At 51.5% G+C, this 23,520-nt stretch overlaps 8 protein-coding genes across 8 annotated transcripts; 4 read left to right on the plus strand and 4 right to left on the minus strand.

Moving 5' to 3' along the window:
* Positions 1 to 661: 661 nt before the first annotated feature.
* On the minus strand, positions 662 to 1,890 carry KD926_006171 (lipase family protein; the record flags this gene model as incomplete). Its single annotated transcript, XM_053099143.1, has 4 exons — positions 662 to 961; positions 1,048 to 1,384; positions 1,440 to 1,605; positions 1,803 to 1,890. 4 exons carry the CDS (start codon positions 1,888 to 1,890, stop codon positions 662 to 664), a joined length of 891 nt encoding a protein of 296 aa, XP_052957028.1.
* A 2,507-nt stretch (positions 1,891 to 4,397) lies between these two features.
* Positions 4,398 to 5,511, minus strand: KD926_006172 (cleavage and polyadenylation specificity factor subunit 5; the record flags this gene model as incomplete). The annotated part of the gene is made up of 4 exons (XM_053099144.1): positions 4,398 to 4,687; positions 4,781 to 5,028; positions 5,071 to 5,373; positions 5,471 to 5,511. 4 exons carry the CDS (start codon positions 5,509 to 5,511, stop codon positions 4,398 to 4,400), a joined length of 882 nt encoding a protein of 293 aa, XP_052957029.1.
* A 545-nt stretch (positions 5,512 to 6,056) lies between these two features.
* KD926_006173 (uncharacterized protein) lies at positions 6,057 to 6,720 on the plus strand (the record flags this gene model as incomplete). Its single annotated transcript, XM_053099145.1, has 2 exons — positions 6,057 to 6,340; positions 6,405 to 6,720. 2 exons carry the CDS (start codon positions 6,057 to 6,059, stop codon positions 6,718 to 6,720), a joined length of 600 nt encoding a protein of 199 aa, XP_052957030.1.
* Positions 6,721 to 8,632: 1,912 nt separating this feature from the next.
* KD926_006174 (alkyl/aryl-sulfatase) lies at positions 8,633 to 10,525 on the plus strand (the record flags this gene model as incomplete). Its single annotated transcript, XM_053099146.1, has 1 exon — positions 8,633 to 10,525. The coding sequence occupies one exon, from the start codon at positions 8,633 to 8,635 to the stop codon at positions 10,523 to 10,525; it is 1,893 nt and encodes a 630-aa protein (XP_052957031.1).
* A 958-nt stretch (positions 10,526 to 11,483) lies between these two features.
* On the minus strand, positions 11,484 to 12,696 carry KD926_006175 (uncharacterized protein; the record flags this gene model as incomplete). Its single annotated transcript, XM_053099148.1, has 4 exons — positions 11,484 to 12,164; positions 12,235 to 12,305; positions 12,386 to 12,442; positions 12,513 to 12,696. The coding sequence occupies 4 exons, from the start codon at positions 12,694 to 12,696 to the stop codon at positions 11,484 to 11,486; spliced, it is 993 nt and encodes a 330-aa protein (XP_052957032.1).
* A 929-nt stretch (positions 12,697 to 13,625) lies between these two features.
* On the plus strand, positions 13,626 to 15,428 carry KD926_006176 (cytochrome P450; the record flags this gene model as incomplete). The annotated part of the gene is made up of 1 exon (XM_053099149.1): positions 13,626 to 15,428. One exon carries the CDS (start codon positions 13,626 to 13,628, stop codon positions 15,426 to 15,428), a length of 1,803 nt encoding a protein of 600 aa, XP_052957033.1.
* Positions 15,429 to 15,992: 564 nt separating this feature from the next.
* Positions 15,993 to 19,599, minus strand: KD926_006177 (a-pheromone processing metallopeptidase Ste23; the record flags this gene model as incomplete). Its single annotated transcript, XM_053099150.1, has 2 exons — positions 15,993 to 19,073; positions 19,144 to 19,599. 2 exons carry the CDS (start codon positions 19,597 to 19,599, stop codon positions 15,993 to 15,995), a joined length of 3,537 nt encoding a protein of 1,178 aa, XP_052957034.1.
* A 1,318-nt stretch (positions 19,600 to 20,917) lies between these two features.
* Positions 20,918 to 22,053, plus strand: KD926_006178 (uncharacterized protein; the record flags this gene model as incomplete). The annotated part of the gene is made up of 2 exons (XM_053099151.1): positions 20,918 to 21,155; positions 21,884 to 22,053. The coding sequence occupies 2 exons, from the start codon at positions 20,918 to 20,920 to the stop codon at positions 22,051 to 22,053; spliced, it is 408 nt and encodes a 135-aa protein (XP_052957035.1).
* Positions 22,054 to 23,520: the final 1,467 nt, after the last annotated feature.

Raw genomic sequence — 23,520 nt, forward strand, 5'->3', positions numbered from 1 at the left:
CATCACCTTTGATCATGCCGCTGCCTCCTAGGACCTATCATTTCCGGGACCTTACTCATTCACCCCATTAGGTTTCGCGTCACCAATTTCACAAGTTGAAAACATCTCGCGATCTTCTCTGGATGTTTGATTCGTCAAGGATTTCATCTGCCAAACTTCTCGCGTTTGTGTAGTGCATGCAGTCTAGGGCGGTTTCCTCTTCCGGTTCCTGAAAAACTGTTGATGCATCGATCCACGGATGGCTTTGGTGGAGACCAAGATCAGTCAAACCAATGATGTGAGATGATGATGTTGACAGTTGAGAAGAAAGAAGAGGTCTGGCTATCCGCGGGGGTCAAGCAAACGCGAATCCTTGGCATATGTATCGCCTCAGGCATCCATAAATTATCGTCAACAACAGCCATCTCGATGACCATTTCGCTAGATTGAATTCGTTCTTCTTAAACATCTACTGTCTTCAGCAAGGTTGATTATTTTTCTCTACGTAATAATATAAATATCAGTCGAACCAGTACGAGTGATTCGAGAAGAAAAGGTATTTGCATTACAATATCTCTTATTCCAGAAAATATATCATCTTGCCGACGGTATAAAAAATCCAAAATCGGCACATAGGCCCGTATTTATACACTAACTAATCAACCAACCTCAAAATCCAAACCTATAGACACTTGAAAATCGAGTTAAAATACCACGAATGCGCCAAAACGCTCTGGTTCTTTTCGCCCGCATTACCGTCCCTCGATCCCACGCCCTCGACCACATTGATGTCCGCAGCGGTGACAGTGACACCGTTGGCGCTGGTGATCCAGTACTCGGGACTCCAGTGCGTGAAGCCCAAGAGAGAGGGCGGGACACGCGGAACGATGTCGTTCGTGTGCGTGACGCGGTAGTTGGTGCCTTGGCCGGTGATGTATGTAGCCAGGGCCTTGTTGCCGAGGCGCGGGGAGCCGTAGGAGTACTTTTCTCTTATTAGCGCATGTTCATCGTCTTAGGTTCGGACGTTTGCCTGTCCAGGTTTAGGCGAAGAGAGGGGGTAGAGCATACCAGATCGATTTCATATCCGTCGTTTCGCAACGCAGTCGCCGCGAACGTCGCCAGCGCCGCCCCAAAGCTATGTCCCGTGAACACGAGCTTGTAGTCCTTGTACTCCGCGGTGGCGGACTTGACGCTGGCCGTGATGTCGTCGGCTACGGACTGCCAGGCCTTGTAGAAGCCGCCGTGCGCCTGGCAGCCGGAGCAAAGGCCCTCGACCTTGTCGAGACCGAAGTCCAGGTTCGCGATCCAGTTTTCGATGCTGCGGGAGCCGCGGAAGGCCAGGACCAGGAGCTTATTAGTCGAGTCGACGGCGAAAAAACCGGTTACGTCGCCGAATTCGTCGGAGCTGGGCTGCGTTAGTGGGTTTTTTGAGAGGGGTGTGAGTGGTGTGGGAGACGTACCCAGAAAATTCATTCAATGTCTCCGTCTCAGCCTTCTCGACGGAGGGACAGTTGCCCGCCGAGCAGGTTAGCTTGTCGCCGGGGGAGTCGATGTTCGACGTGCAGTATGAAGCGGCTGAGTATTCCGCGAACAGATTCAACTGTTGCAGGACGTCGGCGGAGACATCTGGTTTCGTTAGTTGTTGTTATAGGGAGTTAGGGCTAAACATGTTCATGTAGGATAATGGGAAGAGGTCATGTATGACATGTGGTATCAACATGGAAATAGTCAAAGAGCATGATAGAACATAGAGCAGTAGACATAAGGTAGGTAGCAGATAGACAGGCCAGGACTCGCATGTATACATGCCGTACAGAACATACCTCTCGAAGTCAACTTCGCCGGAGCAGCAGCACCCAACCCTATCAAGGCCGTGATCGCCAGGACCCGTCCAAGAGAAGCGAACACCATCTTGCTTTATCTTTCCTTATACTAGGACCAAAAAATTAAGAATAAGAATAAAAATAGCCACTACCAACCGAAGGGCAGCAGCAAGCAAGGAGAAGAATATAGACAAGATAAGACAAGATAGTAGAACTCCCTTTAGTCGAAGATAAAATCCAACTCCGACAGATTAGCTGACTGGGAAGGCTGACTGACTGACTGCGTGCTCTACAGAACTTCGTCCTGGCATCCCCCCCTTTATATACACATACCTCCCTGGACCATGCATTCTAGCAGGCCCCATCAACTGACCGTGTCTCTCATTCCTTCTCAGCCCTTTCCCCTAGTAACATCCACCTAGTTTACTTGACCCGGATACGAGCGGGGTAGGAAAGAAGCTAGACATTGGTTCAGGGAGCAAAAATTAATTTCCTTCTAATATTATTGTTCTTCCATCAGATTAATAAGACCAAACGCGTGAGAAGGAACGAGCGGAAAGGGGAAAAAAGGGTAAGACCTCGTACTGGCGGAGACTGGGATGGTCAGGTCTCGGGCAAAGCCAGCCTGAAAAATGCTCACAGCCCACTCCGTAGTCGGGACTCCGTCCACCGTACCCGTACTCCGTGGTAATGCCCATTTCCACAAGGCCCTTTCGTCTCCTTGGCCCGGTCCTCTTTCAGACCTTCACGCCATGCAGGTGCCAGAGGAACCGGAGCTCCGATGGGTGACATTCTCCCCTTTGTTTGGCGTTTGCAAGGGATACGAGCGAATGGGGGCGCAGGAATGGAGGAGGGGGGGCGCATAGACGGCGCAGGACCGAAGATAGATCGAAATCGGACTGTCGTTCGGAGAGTCAAGACGCCAAAAACAAAAAAAGCAAAAAAGCGCATTGAACAAATCAAACACATAGAGAGACAACACTTCCCCTCCAAGGATCATCCCGGTGCATGTGAGTGGTGGTTCTCTTCACGATGATCTCGCGCTGCCAAGGGGTTTAGCAGTTCTTAGTCTACAGGCTGCGACGAGCTGGTTGGACGGAGGGCGTGCCTGTCGGAAGGATTTCCCTTGTTTTTTTGGATGCGCTCGAGGACCGGACTCCCAGTTATTCTGGTCGTGATTATTATTTGGTTGCTGACAGGACTGGTGACGGCTGATGGCGTTCATTCATGGCTGTCAATATACACCGACATGGCAGTGGTACCGACTACAGTATACTAGTCGCGCTAGATCTGAAGAATTGAAGAATTGAAGAATATGCAAGCTAGGCACTCTGCAGCCGTTATTCATTTACTCAGGCAAAAATTAATTAATACCCCGACAATTCTCCATTCCCCGGGGTCCAGGTGGAGATCGCCGTCCGGCGTGGAAGAATCGGTCAACGTTTAGCACGGCTTAGTAGGCGCTCCGGCCTTGATTGTTCAACGTTTATTATATTAATCCCTCGATGGGAGGAGTATTATTCCGTGCGGAGCGCCATATGGAGTACATACGCCGGCAGATGCTGCGTATACATATGCCTACTAATAGCCTAGTAGGCATGTACTCCGCAGTTTGATGGTGAGGGCTGCAGCGTAGCTTCGCAGTCCTGTTTCCCTGTCTCGGTCCTCTTAGGGCTTCCTTTTTGCATGTGCCTGTCCGTCTGTCCGTCTGCCCGTCACGATCTCGGATCCCTCGGATGGTTGATGCTCTGATCCGATCCTACCTGACATTGATCGACTGCTTTCTTTGCTTCTTCCGGAGGTGCGGTCAAGCTGCCCTATACTGGATTCTGCTGGCCATGCGTTCATGTCTCCACCAACGGGAGCGAACGCTCATTCCTTCTCAATCTCTGTGCCGTTTTGATGATGCTTAGGCAGACAGATTCGACGATGAACTCGAACTAGCGTTAGTTATTATATTGATAATTACTTCGTATTACCTGATCGCTGTTATCTAAGCTTTGAGCTAGCCTTCCTGCGCTTCCCTCGGTTTTTCGTTGCCGTCATGGTTTGATTGCTTCTGCAACGTTTCATAGTTGGTTACCTAACAGGATGATTATCTGAGGTAAGCAGTAGCGGACTGGGGTTGCCTGTACCTGTCTGCACCTGTGCCTGTATCTGTACCTGACCTAAGGTCTGACGGGCGGTCTCAGCCTTGTTGCGGCGGAGTATGACTGACTATGAATAGGAACTTAGGTACCCCATCATGCCCGGTACCTCGGGAGGAAGTAATCTACTCAGTAGGCCTAGTGTGTTTCAATTTCTACTAAAGAAATAAATTGAGGGTGATTATCTGGGGGGAAAAAAAACACTTGTTCTCGCTCCTTGAAACGCCAGCCTTATGTGGAATAATCGCATCATGTGTCTTTTAGAAAGCCAAGAACCCACCGAGATATTTGCGAATTGCGAACTGTAATAGGGGAAGCGCTCCACACTTGCAACCCTCGCTCACCGTCTGCCCCTTACTCCCTGGAGAACCCGATCTGCCTGTGCAGCTGGTTCTCTTTCTTCCCTTCACCACTACGATTGAGTCTGTAGGAAAATGAGGACTTGGCCTCACTGCGCGTTCGCTCCGCCGTTCTCGGTCCCCTCCGCGTTGTAATCTGCCATTCCCTCGTCCTGTCCGTCGCCGTCATCTCCGGCAAGGACCTTGGTGCCGGGGTTCTGGAAAGGCGTGCCCGGGGTGGCCGCAACCACGTTATCGTTCTCGTCCACGAATTCGAAGTTGTATCGGGACAGGAGATGCGGGATGGCGGAGAGCTGAGGACCGTATCGGGCGGTGTTGTCGTACAGTTCGAAGAGCGGCACGGCGAGAAGCTTCATGTTCTTAGGGACGGAGAGGACCTCTGTTGCACATCGTTGTCAGAATCACATTCACGGCGCTTCACGTCACCGCAATCATCGGCGCATGGTGAGGAGGGAAGGAGGGAGGAGCTTACTCTTCTTAGGCAGCTGAATGAAATACAACTTCTTGCACTCCTTGGGCCGGGTAACGTGCCCCGGCAGGAACGGGTACATGAAAGTCTCGAAGTTCGGCCGCCACCATTGCGCCAGGGTATCGCCGATCTCCCAGTCCTCGTTGACGCCCTCGCCCGAGAATTGCGATCCGACGGGCGCAAGGCGCTCGTTCAGTCGCTTCTTGAATCCGTCTACTTCGTCGTCGTCGTATTGCAGGTAATCGCCTGGTCTGTGGGGTATGTCTGTTAATTTGGTTCTTCTGTTTGCTTACCGGCTCTGGTCCGCCAGAGTGAGATGGGTTGATGGGGTGATGGTGACGTACAGCTTGAAGAACGCGTTGGCAATCTGCAGCATCAAGACGTGCGGGTGGTTGTGTTCGTGACAGACGAGAACGCCCTCGCAGGTGCGTCGCATGCCATACTGGTCGTAGTGCTCTTCGAGACGCTTTAGACGTGCAAGCACGGACGGGTCCTCCTCGGGTTGCGTTTCCTTGGTCCCGAATGTGTAGTTGGAGAGGGGGTAGAGACGGATCGTCTGCGGTTGCTGGGCGGAAAAGTCTCGGGGAAGGACGGGTCTGTGTGAGGAACAAATCAGTAAACGGAGGCCATTCAGATAAACAGAAATCAAGTTCAGGAAGCTCGAACCCATGCTGGGCGTCAGGGCGGACGTACGGGCGAGAGCTTTGCATCGTCGTTGTTGTCGTGGTCGACATTTCCTTGAATGCTGGCTAGGACTCTTCTGGTTGAGTATCAGGGTGGGTGAGCTTGTCAGGTGAGTTGAGTAAAGGAATTGAGCAAATCGAGGGCGTACAGTGGTTTTGATCGCACTCCGATGCGGCGAGTTGGCGGAGCTTGTCGATGGTCACTTACTGCGGCTATCGGCCAGCTGACGGGTCCGCGGAATTGTTCTTCCGTTCCGACGGCCCTGCTGACTAAGATATGAGTTAACATCGCAACCTTCCGTTAAGACCAGAGCTTCACCACTTCTTCCACTCACTTCATACAAGGGATTATGTCCAAATAATGGCCCTTAGAATGATCTTCTAGAGCAGATTTCACAGTTCGAGTCTTAGGCAGAAGTCCCAAGACTTACCTACTTGGTTATGGAAGCCTAGAAAAACGTAGCACCCGATTGGTCTCTAACCTCCGTAGAAATGTAAGGTTGGGAATGCGGGAAATAATTTCCTCCTATGCCTACTCCTTGCGTAGTGGTTTAGTTGGCCATATACTTAAAAAGCTGGAAGTTTCTCTTGACCATATGTCGAACATCTATCTACTCTTTCTGATCTCTGGCTCTCCCAACCTGTCTACCATGACTTTGCGCCACGACTCATACTGGTTCGTTCCCAAGTGGATAGGACAGATAGTTCATTTCGAAAACCCCTCCAGCTCGTGGAAGATAATCCAGAAGCTTCAAGAGCGTGAACATCGCTTTATACAGGACGAATATGTCTCTTCTGGTTTCTATTCGGAATCAACCGCTATTTTCATCTGCGAAGCAATCGAGGACTCAAAGCAGGCTATTATGAAAGTTAGAATTCAGTACGACTAACTACTTTTATCCTGCTTATAAACATTAAAGAGACAATTATCTGACATATCATAGAATACTCAATGGTTTCGATGATAAACCACTCTACCCGATGTGCTCCCAAACACCAGAAAAGAAAATTTGTGGTCGAACCGACCTGGAAATCAAGGCGCTAGAGGCATTGACATCTGCTGGGTGTTCATGCACCCCGAAGTATATTATCTCGAAGCATGAGAATCAGGTCTCTGATAGTTGGGTGCCTGATGGGTTCTTGGATTATATTGTTATGGAGAAAATCGAAGGGATCTCTCTTTCTAGGAAGTATCTTCGTCGCTTGAGTCCTAAAGAGCAAGGAGAGATTCGGAAGGCGTTTAAGGCATCATATCAGTGAGTATTTTATATGTTATCTTTTAAATGAGGGTGTATCGGCTAATGTGACTCTAAGGGAATATGAGAAGTATGGTTTTTTTAATCTGAGTAATGATCTCTCGAATATCATTTGGAATAATGATAAACTTAAATGGTCAGTATTTCAATTACTGTTCAGATGAATATTCATGAAGCTTACCCTTCTGTTATTATAGCTACATCATTGACTAGGAAGCATGGAGTCGGAGGATTTACGAGTGGAATGACGATGAATTTTGTCGGTGGGGTCTACTGCCTTTCTTAATCTAACAACCGAAATGATTTTATAATCTACGAGTACCGAATGTTTTATTTCAATGGCTCTTATACCCAGTACCAGGCCTCACTATACACATTCATGAACCCTTCACCTTTCCGCAACTAAACCACATAAACAAGGGCAAGGACAAGGGCAAAGACTAGAATTTCCACCTCAGAGTACCTTCTCAATAAAATTCTGCGCCTGCTGCTCCACTAGCTGAGGTCCGATGAACTCCGCCACCTGTGCGCCATCCTTGAATCCAATGGTAGTAGGGATGCTGGTGACTTCGTATTTCTCCGCGAGGTCGGCATTTACATCATGGTTGATTCAGGCCTCGTAGAGCGCTGGATAGTTGGAGCCGGCCCTTTCAAGGTTCGTCAATATAGAACGGGATCGAGGGGAACGAGAAATGCTTAAAGTAAGTGTCTCAAGGCAGGCCAATAGAGAAAGAGGCGGACTTACTTCTCGAAGTTATCTTTGGTTCCTTCGCTTATGGGACTACATACAGCTGAGAAGATGTCAACCGTATGTGACCGCTAGTCACATAGAAGACCTTCCTAGTCCGGAAATCGGTATTGATAACTACCGATCCCCGAGGATTATGCAGATTTTTCTGTTATTTCCATGGTTCAAAAGTTATGTCTCTTCTAACTGCCTTTTTAGGCTAGATTGCTTATTATTTTTCATGTATTTAAACCATCATTTGCAGCTAGATTGAAAGAATCAGACCTTCATCATTCGATATTCCTACGGGTACATTACTAGCAATTACGCCTAGAGAGACGGCCAACAGAAGATGATGATAGTCGACTTGTGCTCTTTAATGGCGCTGTCGAGCTGCGCTTGGCTTGTTGGGAGTTAGATTGTACTGGGCTCTTCTTGTGAAAGAATTCCTGGGGATCTTACTTGGTGATCTCCGGAAGAGTAATGATGGAGGGGAAAATAGTATTTTGGGATGTAGGGGGTATGAGTGGTTCAGTAGATAAGTCAGAGGATTAGCATGCGAGTTAAAAGCATGAGGGTATATGGTCCTACATATCCTCGGGCTCGTTTATTCTTCCTATTCACATGCTACTTCACGTAGCAAGATGGCTGGCTAATTGACGCGGGGTTCACCGAGTGAGCTATGTGTTAGATTCGCGTCACTCGTACGTAATCTATAGATTAGATAGGAAGGAGGGCACATAGTCAGCAGACATGCACTGTAACGTAAGATCCCTGACAGCAGGGATCAGATAAATCTTTTCGTCTGGGGCGCGGGGTCTAGATCTAGATCTTTTAACCCTGCATGCATGAAATAGAATAGCAAAAGAGGGGTTTTGGATCACAGCTGAAGCTGGGTTGACGTTGAGCTTGATCTGCCTCAAAAGTCAGCTCCCAATTGACGCCACCAGTCCGACCTACAGAGACCCCGCCTCTAACTAATCCATACGATGCTGATGGAGCCAAACTCATGATGTCAGTCTTGTATCTCGGTATTTGTATAGCCTCGGGATTATTCTCCGCAATGAGCATAAATAGCCCTAAGCCAGGTAGCAATTGAAACCTCGACACCATCGAGTCGGAAATCGCACCACAGATCCCACATTCTCGTCTTACAAAGCAATCTAAGCTCAGCAGGTCAACCTTCGCCATGGCAGAATCTAAGCCAGCTACCCAGTTCATCATCGATCAACAGAAGAACGTCCGACAAAGTCTGCCCTTTGATGACAGACGCGATTTTGTGAACGCCGAGAAGGGCTTCAGAGGCCGCCAAGACCCGAACGTTGTCAAGAATGACAACGATGAGGTTGTCTGGGATAACGACGCCTACGACTTCCTGAAAAACGATTCCCCGGACACGGCCAATCCGAGTCTGTGGCGCCAGTCGAAGCTTGCTCACCTAGACGGGCTTTATCATGTCACTGGCGGCATCTACCAGGTGCGCGGGCTGGATCTCTCCAACACAACCTTCATCGAGGGCGACGAGGGCCTGATCATCATTGACCCCCTCACCTCGGAGGAGACTGGTGCCGCGGCTCTCGCGCTCTATCAGGCGCATCGCGGCACGGACAGGGCCATCAAGGCTATCGTCTATTCACACTCCCACGCTGACCACTTCGGTGGCGTGAAAGGCTTCATCAAGGAAGAGGATGTCGAGACCCATGATATCAAGATTCTCGCTCCCAAGGGCTTCCTCGAGCACGCTGTCTCCGAGAACGTCTTTACGGGGACTTCTATGAGCCGACGCGCTGCGTACATGTATGGCGCCGCCCTCAAACAGGGACCGAGTGGTCAGATCGGCGCGGGACTCGGGCAGACCCTCTCAACGGGTACAGTCACACTCATCGCACCGAACGTGGATATCCGTCGCACGGGTGAGAAGCGAACCATTGATGGCGTCGAGATGGTGTTTCAGATGGCACCGGACACCGAGGCCCCTTCCGAGATGCTCTTCTACTTCCCACAATTCAAGGCGTTATGTGCGGCCGAGGATGCTACACATACCTTCCACAACATCCTCACGTTGCGTGGAGCTGTTGTGCGCGATCCTCATGCCTGGTCCAAATATTTGACCGAAACCATCGACTTGTTCGGCGGCGATGCTGAAGTTGTCTTTGCGTCCCACCACTGGCCAACTTGGGGCGCTGACAACGTCGTGCAATTCCTCACCTCCCAGCGCGATCTGTATGCATACGTACATGACCAGACCCTCCGCCTTCTCAACCAGGGATACAACGGCCCCGAGATCGCGGAGATGATGACCCTGCCGCCCGCGCTCGAAAAGACCTGGAGTGCGCGCGGCTACTACGGCTCATTGAGTCACAATGTGAAGGCCATATACCAACGCTACTGCGGCTGGTTCGACGGCAACCCGGCCCATTTATGGGAGCACACTCCAGTCGAGAAGGCCAAGCGGTATGTTGAGCTCACCGGTGGAGAGGAGCGAATTGTCCGCAAGGGCCGCGAGGCATTCGATGCCGGCGACTTTCGCTGGGCCGCGGAGGTTCTAAACCATGCTGTCTTCGCGAACCCGGATAATGAGATAGCCCGAAATCTGCTCGCCGATGTCTATGAGCAACTGGGCTATGGCGCGGAGAACGGCACGTGGAGAAACTTCTTCATCTCCGGAACAACGGAGCTGCGCGATGGGAACTTCGGGACCCCGACGCAGTCGGCCTCGGCAGATGTCGTGGGTCAGCTTACCCCCGAGATGCTCTTCGATTCCATTGCTATTCAGATTAATGGCCCGGAAGCCTGGGATCAGAAACTGGCTATCGACGTGGTCGTCACCGACGCCGGAGTCACCTATCGTTTGTGGTTGTCGAACGGCGCGCTCATTTACAGCACGACGCCACAGTCTGGCACCGTCGACGTGACCCTGAGAGGCACGACGAAGCAGCTGACTGCGCTGGCTGTTTATGGACCTGATCCGGAGGCTCTGGAGAAGGCTGGTATTGAGATTGACGGGGACACCGGGGCATTGGACACGCTTTCATCGCTGCTTGACCCGGGTGATCCTAACTTCAATATCGTTACTCCGTAGATCGAACATGGGTTGATGGAACTGCAGGTGAGAATGTTTGGATGGATGAAAGGTCTCAAAGACCATTGACTAGCTAAAGCTGACTGTGGGTCACCTGTGCACTAAGCCGTATTAGGCAAGCGAGACTATACAACCGGCAGTCCAACATGGGTCATTATTCTGCTAACAATGCCTTCTTCAATTTGTCTATCTTTTTCTCATAATTGTTTCAATGGATACACAACTCCCCAGGATCAGTTCTGTCTTTGAAGTATGCCGTCAATCTTCATTTATTCAAGCTTTCCGTAATGATGTGAGCCTACTTAGGCTATGAATTTATACCTGGGTGTTGAAAAAAGCGCTTATGTTTTTGGACACTCATACATAGCTAATGTTAGTCATTCCTTAATAAGGCCCATCCTGTGAGAAGGGTGGACATCTCATGTGACAAGGTCGCATACTAGACTTATCCACTGGCGCTGCGATTTTACCATTCGACACACTGCCGCGCGCTCAGCTGACAGGTTCACATTGACATATTCAGAACCATATTTGAGCTTGGAGTTCTAGAGTTCTATGTGGTCAAGTTTCATCCCACTAATCGTAGTTGAGTGGTTGAGTGGTTGAAGACTTGCTTTATATTCCCTAAGCGGAGTCAGGACGAAGGAGTGAACAGACGACCGAGGAAATACATTGCTAACTTTTCCGTAAGAATGAGCTTTATAAAATACAAAAAATGACGGAACTGCAGGTGTAGGACGCTTGAATTGTAAGGACTAGCGCTCTGCAGCGAGACTATCTACGGCCGATCCACTGTGGGTCAGCTGACATACTAACTAAAGCAGGCAGGTGCAAGGCCATAAGCGAATATCAGTGGTCCAACAAAAAATAAATCCCGAGATTGGGTCGAGTCAATCTCTATCCAACCCAAATCACAAGTCCAAATATCAACTCCACTTTCCATATCCTTAAATCAGGACTAAAACCTTGTATAACTCGACCTCTTCGGCGTAACCCCCAACACAATCGCCTCCTGACTCTGACCCGCAGGCTGAGGTCCCCCCGATGCCCCATTTCCTTCATGATACCGTTGCGAAGACCCGAAAATGGGCGCTAGATGGCGCTTTGCGAACGGCTTCAACGCCGGAACCGACGCACAGAGTATCCCCGCATTGACTTCAATATACGACCAGTAGAACTGTTCCGTGATGTCCCACGTGTAGTCTGCGGATGTGAGCGCTGAAAGCATCTGCACGGTGCGTTGAATGGCGATGGCGCAGACAAATATACCTGATGAGAAGATCAGGATGACGGAGACGCGTTGTGCGAGGCGCATGTTTAGCCGCATGATCACCGGGATTGGGAGGAGGAGCGTCAATACGTCCATGACGATGTTGGCGACGCTGAGGACTGTCATGACGGTGCTCGTGTCGATGCACGTGCCCTTTGTGATCGTCACGTCCCAGTTCATGGCGATCGGGTTGCAGCGGAATATGAAGAGGAAGGTGTATAGGAGAACGTAGGCTGTGGCAATGCCCATGAGGGTGAAGGTGAGTATTCGGAACCAGTGCTGGGGGGAGAGGCGGAGGTAGAAGGCGAGGATGGAGAGTTTGGAGAATATGACGGCCCAGGCGTAGAAGATGGTTGTGATGAGGGTCCACTGCTCGAGTTGGTTTGTTAGTGTTGTTGTTGCTGTTTGACGAGGGTAGTTGGGATGCGATGCAACTCACGATTCCGAGCGCTGGGTTATACTGGGCCATCGTCACGTTCCACATATGGAGACCTACGCCGGCTTCCATGACTGGATATTTTACATTGCTGGTTAGATTTGACCATATTGATATATTTTCGCCGTTGAGCACCTCAGGAGGGAAGACTCACTCTTGAACGAGATAGGTATCAGCATGATCGAGCATAGAGCAGCGCAGCAGACGAAGACTATCCAAGAAAAAGAACATTAGCTGTCTAACCATTGTAGCTCTGCTTTTTGGCTGGTGGCTTCACTTACCATCATCCACCTGAAACCGGGCTGCCGTGAGAAAGAATCGTGTATACAAACGGAGCCCGACCACGGCCAGGGCGATTAAGGCTGTGGTGATGCCACACGCTGCCATATTAGGCTGAAGAGTGTCGCCCTCGAACCGTCGCACACCCGCTGGGGGGTCAGCTATGTATATCGAGGACGAAGACATGATTTCGAACTGGGTTTGCGCGCGCGCCACGCACGAGTACCGGATAGAAGGTGCACGGCGGCGTTTAAAAGTATCCAGGAGGACTGAAAGGTGCGGAAAAAAATTATGATAGGTCTCTTCTCTACCTATAACTTACAGACTAAAGCCCTCTATTACTTTATACCAACTCGCCCCAAACACCGAAGGAAGGACTAGACGATCAGTATTCAGCAGGATCCTCGCATATACCGTCGAGGAATCAAATCCCAGCACGGAGCAGCTGTCAATATTGATCGGCAACGGTTGGCTTGGGCCCACTGCTCCACTGCGGGCCGATGCCTTGCACGGTTGACCTCTCAGAGCCTTCCGAGGGGACGTGTTGCTCCAGAGCTCTTGCGCCCCTGACCGGGGTTCGCGGCGCTAAACCAGCACCTAAACTGATCGGGACTGAAATTGACCAGGGGATGCCTCGGGGGGCTCGGATGGACTCTCTGGGCTGGAGTCATGGACGATCTAACGCCATAACGGGCAGAGGATCGCTGGGTTAGGGCTTCCTAGACTGACCAACTATATTCTTGGCCTCGGGGGCCAGAGAGTTGGGGTTTATCTATCGGCTATCATATTCATGACCACACCATCGATATGCGGCGCAGGGTCTACAGCTCGGATGTTGGATGCATCATTTCGAGACAATTTCTGGTCCTTGCAGTTAGATAGATAATAAATGCATCGGCAAGACGGCCCAACGAAATAAATAGTCCCTCGGGATGGCTCTGGAGTCTCGGCAACGTCACTGGCTGCAACTAAGGAACGGTACTTTCGTCCTTAGTGCGGTCATTGAAGACTCGGAGGATTCACTATCCCGGTCTACGCACTAGTGGCCTCTCGCCTTGTTTGATGAAACTGTCGACCCACTTCCTCCACGCTAGATACTCCACTCCCTCCGAGTCATGCGCACTGGCGTGCTACGAGCTTTACTTCGGCTTTTTATAGGCAAGAGAACTGTGCGCGAGCAGCGTGGGTCTGATAGGAGAACTGGTTGGAGTGTCTGCGCTGCCCACAACGAATGGATTTATAATGAACCCATCGTCCTTTTCCCCTCATATCCCTCATATACCCTTGCATACCCTTGTTTCCTGAACCTGTCTCTGATCCTGTTTGTGGTGAAGCAAACACTTGTGACACTGACGCCTGGACTGGCAACCATGGCAATTGAAATGCTCTTCTCCCTGTCCCCTGCAGTCCTCGCAGTAGGTCTGGCGATCCTTGTTTCAGCATACTGGTTCGCATCCTACGCCTATCTCTACTGGCTGCATCCCCTTTCCAAGTACCCAGGCCCGCCGCTCGCCGCCATCTCCGAGCTCTGGTATGCATCGGCCTGGACGAGCGGCTTCTGGAACCGCAAGATCCAAGACGCCCACCGTCGATACGGCGACATTGTGCGCATCGCGCCCAACGAGCTCTCCTTCGCAACGGCCCAAGCTTTCCGTGACATCTACGGCGCCCCCTCCAAGACCCGCAAACTGTTCCCCAAATCCGACCGCTTCTATGACAATGGTCACCCCAACATCGCCTTCGTGCGAGACCCCGAGGAACACGCCCGCCAGCACCGCATCTTCGCGCCCCAATTTCGTCCCTCTGCCGTTCGCACCCAGGAGCCTATCATCCACGCCCATGTCGACCTCTGGGTGAACCAGCTCGCTGCGCGGGGCCGCGATGGCGCCGTCTCGTTAGACGTCTCCAAATGGTTCGAATGGCTCACTTTCGATATCATCGGAGAACTCACCTTCGGGGAGTCGTTCAACGCCACCCGCGACAACAAGAGTCATCCATGGGTCTCCATCCTCCTCGACGCCACTTACAGCGGCTCGATCTTCAACCTCCGCAAGCGTCTCGCCTTCGTTGGTCCCCTGCTGCGCTGGATGCCTTATATTTCTCCCACTGCCCGCGCCGCCGTCGACTCCATCACACGCCACGGCGCCATGACCCTCGCGAAGACTCGCAAGCGCATCGAAGTCGGCCCTGCGCGTAGCAAAACCACCGGAACCGACGTCGACGATTTCCTAGCTCATGCCATTCGCGGAGGGGGTATGGAAGATACGGACCTCGCTAACCAGGCTATGGTCATGCTCACCGCTGGCGCTGAGACCAGCGCTACTGCCCTCACCGCTGCGCTGTGGTACCTGTCGCTGCCGGACCACGCCGCGTGTCTCCAGCGTCTGCGGGCCGAAGTGCGGGCCGCCTTCGGGACCGATGGTACCTCCCCCGGCGCTGCTAACGCGACCGGTGACGCCACCGCGCGACTCCCCTACCTAAACGCCATCATAGAGGAGACTATGCGTCTGTTCCCGCCGTCGCCTGTTGGACCGCCACGCGTGAGTCCCGTGGGCGGAGAAACCGTCGACGGTACCTTCGTTCCTGAGGGGGTGTACGTCGCCGCGGATGTCTGGACGATTCATCATGATAAACGCACGGTGGGGGAGTTTCCGGATAAGTTCATGCCTGAGAGATGGCTTGATGTGCCTGTGAAACCGTATACCGTGCCGTTTAGTATCGGGCCGAGAATGTGTATCGGGACGACACTGGCGTGGGTGGAGATGCGGATCGCGTTGGCGAAGACGGTGCTGGCGTTTGATTGGGAGTTGGATGGTGATGCTATTGGTGGTGGGGATTGGGTTGATCAGGCGAGATTGAAGCAGTTGTGGAAGAAGGCGCCGTTGATGATGCGTTTTAGGCCAGTGGGGAGTGTATGAGGTGGTTTGGGGGTGTGTGAGTGTATGTGTGTATTGCCGCAGAGACTGGACGGTGTTTACTCTTGTATATATTTGGGGTTTAGTAGCTTCGCCCCGTAGTAATGTGCTCGCTTCCGTATAGCGATGTAAAAATCGCCGAGAAGCGTGCAATATGATATTCTTGGTCTAACTAAGCAAAGGAATAAACTAAGCAGCCATCACATCCTTGTTAGTGGAAGCCTGAAATATATGCCTGAGGCTACCAGGCATCCTGTCTGCCGGTTGTATGAACTGCCTTCACCTTGTCTGTCCCTCTCCAGGGTTTCTAGATAGTTGTTCGTCGATTAATCTATCTATTCTAACTCTTCCAACAATCTGGTCTATTAGATAGTCAACTCCTGCAAGCAAAATGTCGTCAAATAAATATTCAGATTGTTGAATCTCTAGTACTACATGCCATCCCCAATGCTAGATCCCAACAAATCTCCATTTAGATCATAGAATATGCTAACCCAATAACCCAACCTCAACCATTTGCTCATCCAATCCAATCCGGTACATAACAACAATCACGTCTATTCTCGCTCAAAGTTTCGCATCAAAGTCTTCAAATTCACTCAGATCGGTGAACGGGCTTGGCCCGGCACTAACGGCCAGACGCGCCTTGTACTCAGGCACGTTGGTAATGTAAGTCGGGTGCTGAGCCTCGGTAGCCTTGGCTTCGCCGTTGGTCTTCGGTTCTTCGAGACCGAGCTGCTTCAGGTGCACACCCAGGTTCTGCTCCGCCTGTTTGAGAACCGGCTCGATCTGCTGCTCGGACAGGCTCATTTCGGAGCCCAGGAAGGTCTTGAGAGTGTCGAGAATCTGGCTCTCCGCACCCGGCAATACCTCAAGCTTGGCAAACGCAGCAGACAGGCGGTCCGAGTCGACCGCAAAGCCGGCGGCCTCCAGCTGCTTGCCCAGAGCAGACACCAATCGAGCCTTCGGCTCGCTAGATTCCGCGCCATCCACGTAGGGACCGCTCTGCGCCTTGAGGTGGATCGCAACCTTGGCCCGAGTGGAAGATTCGGGGTTGACGTACTGGTGGAAGAACTCCACAAGTTCACCCTTGGACAGAGCCCTCACGTTGGCGGCATCAGACTCGTTCTGCACAAAGTCGAAATACTCAGAGCCGATGTGAGTCCAGAACCGGTTGGTCTCGGAGCTCAGGTTCTTCAACTTCTCGAGGCGCTTGTTGATGACGCTGCGTTTGTGAGCCTCAAATTCCTCGTCCGACATCCGCTCCAGATCACGCCCGAAGTTGCCGAGGAAGGCATCGATACGCGACTCCAGGTACTGCGCGGTGCGCTCGCTCTGAATGATGACCCGGTAACCAGCGGTGGTGGCAGAATAACGCGCGCCGCTCCAGACGACGTACCCAAGCTGCTCCTTGCTTCGAAGCTGGTCGAACGCCGGCTCGTCCGTCATCTGAGAAAACAGTAGCAGCTTCGCTCGGAGGACCTTGTCGGTGATGTCACCCATGAATAGGTAATATTCGATGCAGTGATTCACGTTGGCCGGGTCCTTGAGCGTGCGCTCATAAACGTAGTTGGATCCCGGAGGAATGATCATGTTGCGCCTCACGTGCCACTGCGACTGGGGCAGAGTGCGGCTCTGAAGGATGCTCTCGACGGAGTCGGTCATGCGCAACGCATCCTCCTTGTATAAGTTACCGTGGGCAAGGACTTCGATGTGGTTTTGGCTGAGCAGCTGAGGGTAGAAGGAAGCGATGTCCTTGGCTTCAATGTGCTCCAATTCGGCCGCGTACTGTTCGTTGATCCATGTCTTCTCGGCTGTCAGATAGCGGGTGTAGTCACCGACCTGATAGAACGGCTGCTGGTACTCGGCGTTCTTATAGGCGCGGGTCAGACGCTCCTTGATAACATCGAAGCGATCTTGCTTGATTTCCAAGTCTCGCATGCTGGTAAGCACCTTTTCGAGGAGGACGGACATTTTATCGTTGTAGCCGCCAACCGAAACGTCCAACCCAAAGATGCTGGCAGACAGATGGTAATCTAGACCGGCAAGCTCGGCGTCGTAGGAGTACTCCACGAGCGCATCGCGGACAAGCTCGCAGTAGAATTTGGCCTTCACCAGGTTAGCCGGCGTGGTCCACACCAAGGGATTCCTGAGCGTGATATGAACGGTAGCCTTGGGCACCCAGAATTGATCGTCCTTCTTGAACCACAGGCGAACGTGGTCGTCATGGCGAATGAGCTTGGGCGTCTTGGCGCACTCGGACACCTCCTTCTTCTCCACCGAGAGGCGGGTAGGAACGAACTCGTTCTTGTGGGGCATGTGCAGCGCGGACAGTCGCTTCTCGGGGGTGGTCGCCAGCGCCTCGTGGATGCTGGCCATGAAGTCTTGAGGCACGTCTTCAACCTTGTACTCCGTTCCGTACCACTTCTCCTTGCAGTCCCAGTTCCCAGGGATGTCCTGCGAGACGATGATCATGCGGAAGTTATCGGCACGGAAGTACGAAAGAGCCTTCTTGATCAACTCAGGGTCGAACTTGCGGAATAGGGAGCCGCTCAGAAGCCACTCCCTGGGGAGCTGCTTCTGCATGACGCTGCTCAGGCGGCTTGTGAACCGACTGGCGGGAGACTTCTGCTTGAATCGGAACTCCACCTCGGCCAGGTTCTTCGATTCGTCAAAGATCCACTGTTCCGGCTCCCGCTCTTTCAGCATGGCAATATACTCAAACACCACCTTGGCCACTTCGCGATACTGGTTCAAGCCCTCCTGCGTCAGGCGGATGGACACGGTGAAAAAGGCCGAACCAGGGCAGATGGGCATAACTCCGGCGGACAGACCATTGGCCCAGCCCCTGGCCTTCACATACGCCAGAATACTACCCGGTCCTTCGTGTCCGATCAAGTGGCTGATGTACCGGCTCGGTTGCGACTCGTACAAGAACTCCTCGTCGAGGAAGGGAAAGAAGATGTCGATGGAGCGGCTGTCCATGACGGGCTTGGCGAAGATCTGCTTACACATATCGCTGGGCAACCACGGCTGCACGTCATCCCAGCGGTTTTGGGGCAGATCCTTGTTCTTGACTCCGGCAAACAACTCCCCGACCCACTGCTCCATCTCGTCCAGGGACTCTCGTCCAAGCACCACCAGCTTCATCCGGTTGGCCGAATAGTGCTTTTCGTAGAACTTGATGAATTCACTGCGAACGTCGACGCCTCGTTTCTGCGGCTCCTCTTTCAGTGTTTGCAGGTTGCCCGTGGAGAAGTGGTGATACGGATGGGCGGGATTCGACAGGGACTTGTTCAGCTGCATCAGTCGCCACAAGTCGCTCTGCAGGTTCTTCTTGTTTTCCGAGTCCACCGCTCTCAGCTCACGATCCAGAGTCGATTCCAAAAACAAGGGCGACACGAAAAACTGTGCGAATCGATCCAAGGCGCCATACAGAGGCGAGGGGCCGGCGGTGCTGACATCAGAACCAGAAGTCGTTCCATTTGCCGCGCCGTTGGGGGTAGATGTGCCACTGGAAGACGTGTCACTCGATGTCGAAGTGGCAGACACTTCGAAGAAGTAGTTGGTCTCGGTGGCAGCGGTGTAGGCGTTAGACGAGCCGGAATGGGCCGCTAGGTATTGGTTGTACGCATTCTCCTTGGGGTACTGTGAAGTTGTCGCAACCGATTAGTCTCCGCACCTGGGAATATCCACGACCGTGTGACTCAGAACTTACCTTTTCTGTTCCCATGAACAGCATGTGTTCCAAAGCATGACCAATACCGGGCAAATCATCCGGGTCGGAGAAGTTGCCGGCATTTACGTTCAGCGCCGCGCTGGCTTTATCGGTGTCCGGGTCGTGAACCAGAAGGGCCTCCAGCTTGTTGGGCAGGCGAACCACGCGGTACGAGCGGTCATCTATTTCCGGCTTCTCCAAGTTCTCGGTGATGCGGTCGATCGAACCCATGGTGGCGGGACGGGTGGAAAACGAGGCACTGAGGAACGGGGAGCAGGATGGAGGAAAGGACGGAGTCCAGCAGGGACGAGGGGAGAGGACCCGGGGCGAAATAGATTGGGCAGAAGGGGTGATCGCCACAAGGGCGCCTGAAAGCGTAAAGGAGCGATAAGGTGCAGGAGAAAGCAGGGCTCTGGCGTTCCACGGGCGGAGAGATGCAGAGGACCTTGGAGGCATACAGCACTGGCGAAGGAGGGAGAAAAAGGCCGCTAAAGATGCAGGCGAGTTTAGAGTTGCCGGGGATCAATGCGGAGGGAGAAGAATAAGGAGAGATAGAATCGGACAAGATCCGATGAGGAAATAGTCTAGAACAAAACAACGGGGACAATTGGAAGGAAGGGATAAGAAGAGATCTATGAATAGCTGGAAGGACGAAGGAGGACAGAGGGCAAAATCAATCACGACATCCGCGACTGACGAACAATCATCGCCGAGGGGACGCGAGGCGGTGAACCGTTTATATGCCGCGGGTGGGAGGGCGGTGAGCGGTCCCTATCTTATCCCATTCCTTCTTCCTCCACCTTCTTCCTTCTTCCCTCTTCTTACCGGAGATGATTACCTCTGCTCACAGTCATCAGGGCACGTGTTTCCCCCCTGCAGTGAATCACCCGGGTGGGTTCGTGAACAACAAGCTAGCCCTAGACCGACCGATGCACATCTGTGCTCAACATTCCACAATGAACTGCCAACGCCACCAAGGTTTCTGGGCAAACTTAAGCGAGGTTAGTGACTGGTAGGCCATGTTCAGTAGGATTTGCTCTCATCTTTCATTTTCCATCTTCCATGTTATATGGCCATTTGGTTGCACTTCACGCCAGCTCTCTCCAGCAGGGAACACGTTGCGAGGCTTCAGGGACCATGAATGCGGGGGATGTGGGGTTGGGATCTAAGACATGATAGACACGATCCTCGCAGGGCTTGACCTGAGGAACCACATGGATATCCCGGTTTGGAGTGGTGTGACTTTAGGGCTAAGCTTGGATTTTACATTGGCGCACACCCAAATAACAAATCAATATAACACTATGTACCTGAGCGGTTATGTGGATATGGTATGATGAAATCCTGCTAATTAACAGACTATACCCCTGCTGGAATATGTAAACCATCCATATCCCTGCAGTCTCAATTTCAGGCTCGATTCACCTAGGTTAAAGACTCACCGCTCCATACTTGATAATGAATACACACTCTTGTAGGATATTCCCTTCGGGATATAGGCTTCTATCAGGCAAGATGATAAGTTATCTAGCCCAAATTCTGTGAAGGATCCCGGTATTCACAGGAAAACCGGAGATTTCCATCTTCCTGAACCTGACATCCTACATTCGAAGCGGAGGATTCCGGTATGCTGACTACATTTCGCATATAAAAAAGGGCTCTTTCATGTAGATAGATGATCATACCAACAATCATACTTCAGTTCATCAAGATCTTGATAACTCATACAATTCCACCTCCAAATCTACTCCAAATCCTCCTATTCACCACAACCATGAAATTCAATCTTCGTTTCATCATCACTCTCCTCATCGTGCTGGCAATTGCGGCAGCTGTGATCCCCACCATCGCTGATGATGCCGATTTTATCGATGCTCATGATATCGATGCTGGTATTACCGTTGCTGATCAACTTGAGGCGCGCCACGACAACAAAAAGAAAACCTGTGAAGCGTCCTGCACCTTTGACTCGGATTGTACTGGCTTTTGCCGGAAATGTCCCCACGGTCGTTGTAAGAGGTGATAAGAGCCGGGACTTCTGATTCGAAATAATTGCTCTCGAATCTGTTCTCTGCTTTGCACTTCTTCTCCTAGCCGACCTCCTCGCTTAAGTGTACGGCGACCCTCTTAACCGACTGGATGAATTCTTCAAGGAACATTTGATACTTGGGATGAGATGCCTTGATATCAGTGATCTTTTGGGCCTGTTTGGATGTTCCTCAACTAGGATGTTGTCTAGTCAATTTATTCAAAGGGGTTTGAAGACGGCACCAGGAAGGTCTACCAACTCATCCAGCCTCTTTACAGATTGAAATCATCTACATAAGCGTAGTATCTTACATTCTATACAAAAGTAGAGACGTTAGGCTGACGATACCACCCTTCCTCATGAGTGGATATATCCTTAGGTGCTGGGGCCTGAATTGATCGTCCTTAAAGGCGACGCTGAGGCTGGCACTTTTGATTTCTGGGCCCGTATAAAGAAAGATGTTCTATTGCCGGTTGACCTGGCCTTCCATACCCCGACCACTGGAGATCGTTGAACTGAAAGTCATTCAATATACGATAGGCAAGATTATAAAGAGCGCTTATTCACAGACGTAGAGCGACATAGAAATATTCACCAATTCCTTGCAGTCCGGTCAAGCAAGACCGAGGGGAGGCAGGGACTGCCGTGACTTTTCAGAGGCTATACACCGTCCCGAATACACAAGGGGCAGCTGGCACGGTATATGGACAGCCTCTACGCCCAATGGCTCTCTCATTACCTTCTTGGAGTCGATCGCTGGGCTTGTTCCACGCCGCAATCACGAATGGACAGCTGATGTACTTACCCTTAATCCGAACTGGGGAAAGGTGCGCGGCCATGTCCCACGCTACACTTCTATAACAGATGAGATGGCCAGCTAAGAGACTGGTGCTGTTGCACATATATGGCTTGTTTACTATATGATATAGCCTAGTGAGACCTGTTCCTCAGAACTGAGACAGTCTGGCGCAACTTCCTGGGCGTTACGAGAAAGAATATAGGGCATCGCCTTCATTTCAGAATGCAGCTTAGACTTCGAAAACAGCTCCAGAGCGCCAGTGAATTTGGACAGCTTGCACGCCAAAACAAGAAGTTGTGAGAGGAACCGTATCCAATTCACGGTCGTGGTCTAATATTCACAACGCATACTCTAGGCATTCCAAAAGACGGGTTGACTCACAAATGTTCGCACATGGAGCACTCCAACCACACTACTAATACCACTCGCAATGCTATGATGGAAAACAGAAAGCCCGGAAATATAGACAGCATCTTCAAAACGAGAATATATTCTCGTTACCTACCATGAAGGTACGTTGGAATATATCATGTGCCTTTTGAACAACAGGAAATAACATAGCATCCAGGGATCTTCCATTCGAATCAAATACTGAAGTGGCCGTGTTCCTCTTCAACCTCTGTCAAAATTCTATAAGACTCCCCTCCCGCAAAGAGAACAACGAAAGCCGATAGAATCTATCGCATGTTAAAATAGCGGAGAACAGATTTCTGGAAGGTGACAAGATATGTTGCGGGGGACTTGCTGACCAAGGCAAAAGCTGTTTCCTTTGGCACACGAATTTGACTGAATAATGCCTTCGCCGGTCAGATCAGCTGTGTCTTGAAGAATCAATACCAGAAAGATCCAAACTTTTGCGAGCTGTACAAAAGCTAAATCAACAATGGCCTGAGGCCTTCGACATACTTTCGACCTTGCACAACAACAACAGCATATGATGATTCATATATTATGTGGAATACTTTCCCGGACGCTGCTCTACCCGCTCGTCATCCAAGATGGAATTATCACTGTCCTTTGCACCTAATGCACGAATCAATGTCCGCAAAAGCGATTAGAATCCTTCTTGACCTATCCCGGGCAGAGGTCGCGAAGCTTGTCGATGGCAAGCTAGCGGGCCCCGAATTGATGTGAAGGCACAGACTGGATCGTGCGTACAGGACAGCCAGGCGCGCGCGGCAGACGAATGCGAGGGTCAATCGGGCGGTATTAAAGGCCACCAGGGCAATTCGGGCCTTTAACATGGAGGCGGCCAGGGCTGAATGCCTGGTGGCCAAGGCGGACAGTGCAGCGGAAAGGGCCAGAAGAGCCACCCAAATTGCTATAGTCATGAATACATATAGGGCAGCTGGCGCGCTATATGAACGACCGGTACGCCAGGTATTGGCTCTTTGGCATTTACGAAAAGACCTGGTTCGTCAAGTGTGTGGATGATAACCACTTCGTTATGTTTTTACGGAGAGCTCCAAGCAACAGGTACGTCAAATGCTTTCAGGTTAAAACGTTCGACATCTTCGAGACAGAAGGAAAGCCGAGGTTATAATTGACC

The sequence above is a fragment of the Aspergillus affinis genome, assembly GCF_023601865.1.
Source record: "Aspergillus affinis strain CMG 70 chromosome Unknown NODE_31_length_300061_cov_88_125253, whole genome shotgun sequence".
Lineage (NCBI taxonomy): Eukaryota > Fungi > Ascomycota > Eurotiomycetes > Eurotiales > Aspergillaceae > Aspergillus > Aspergillus affinis.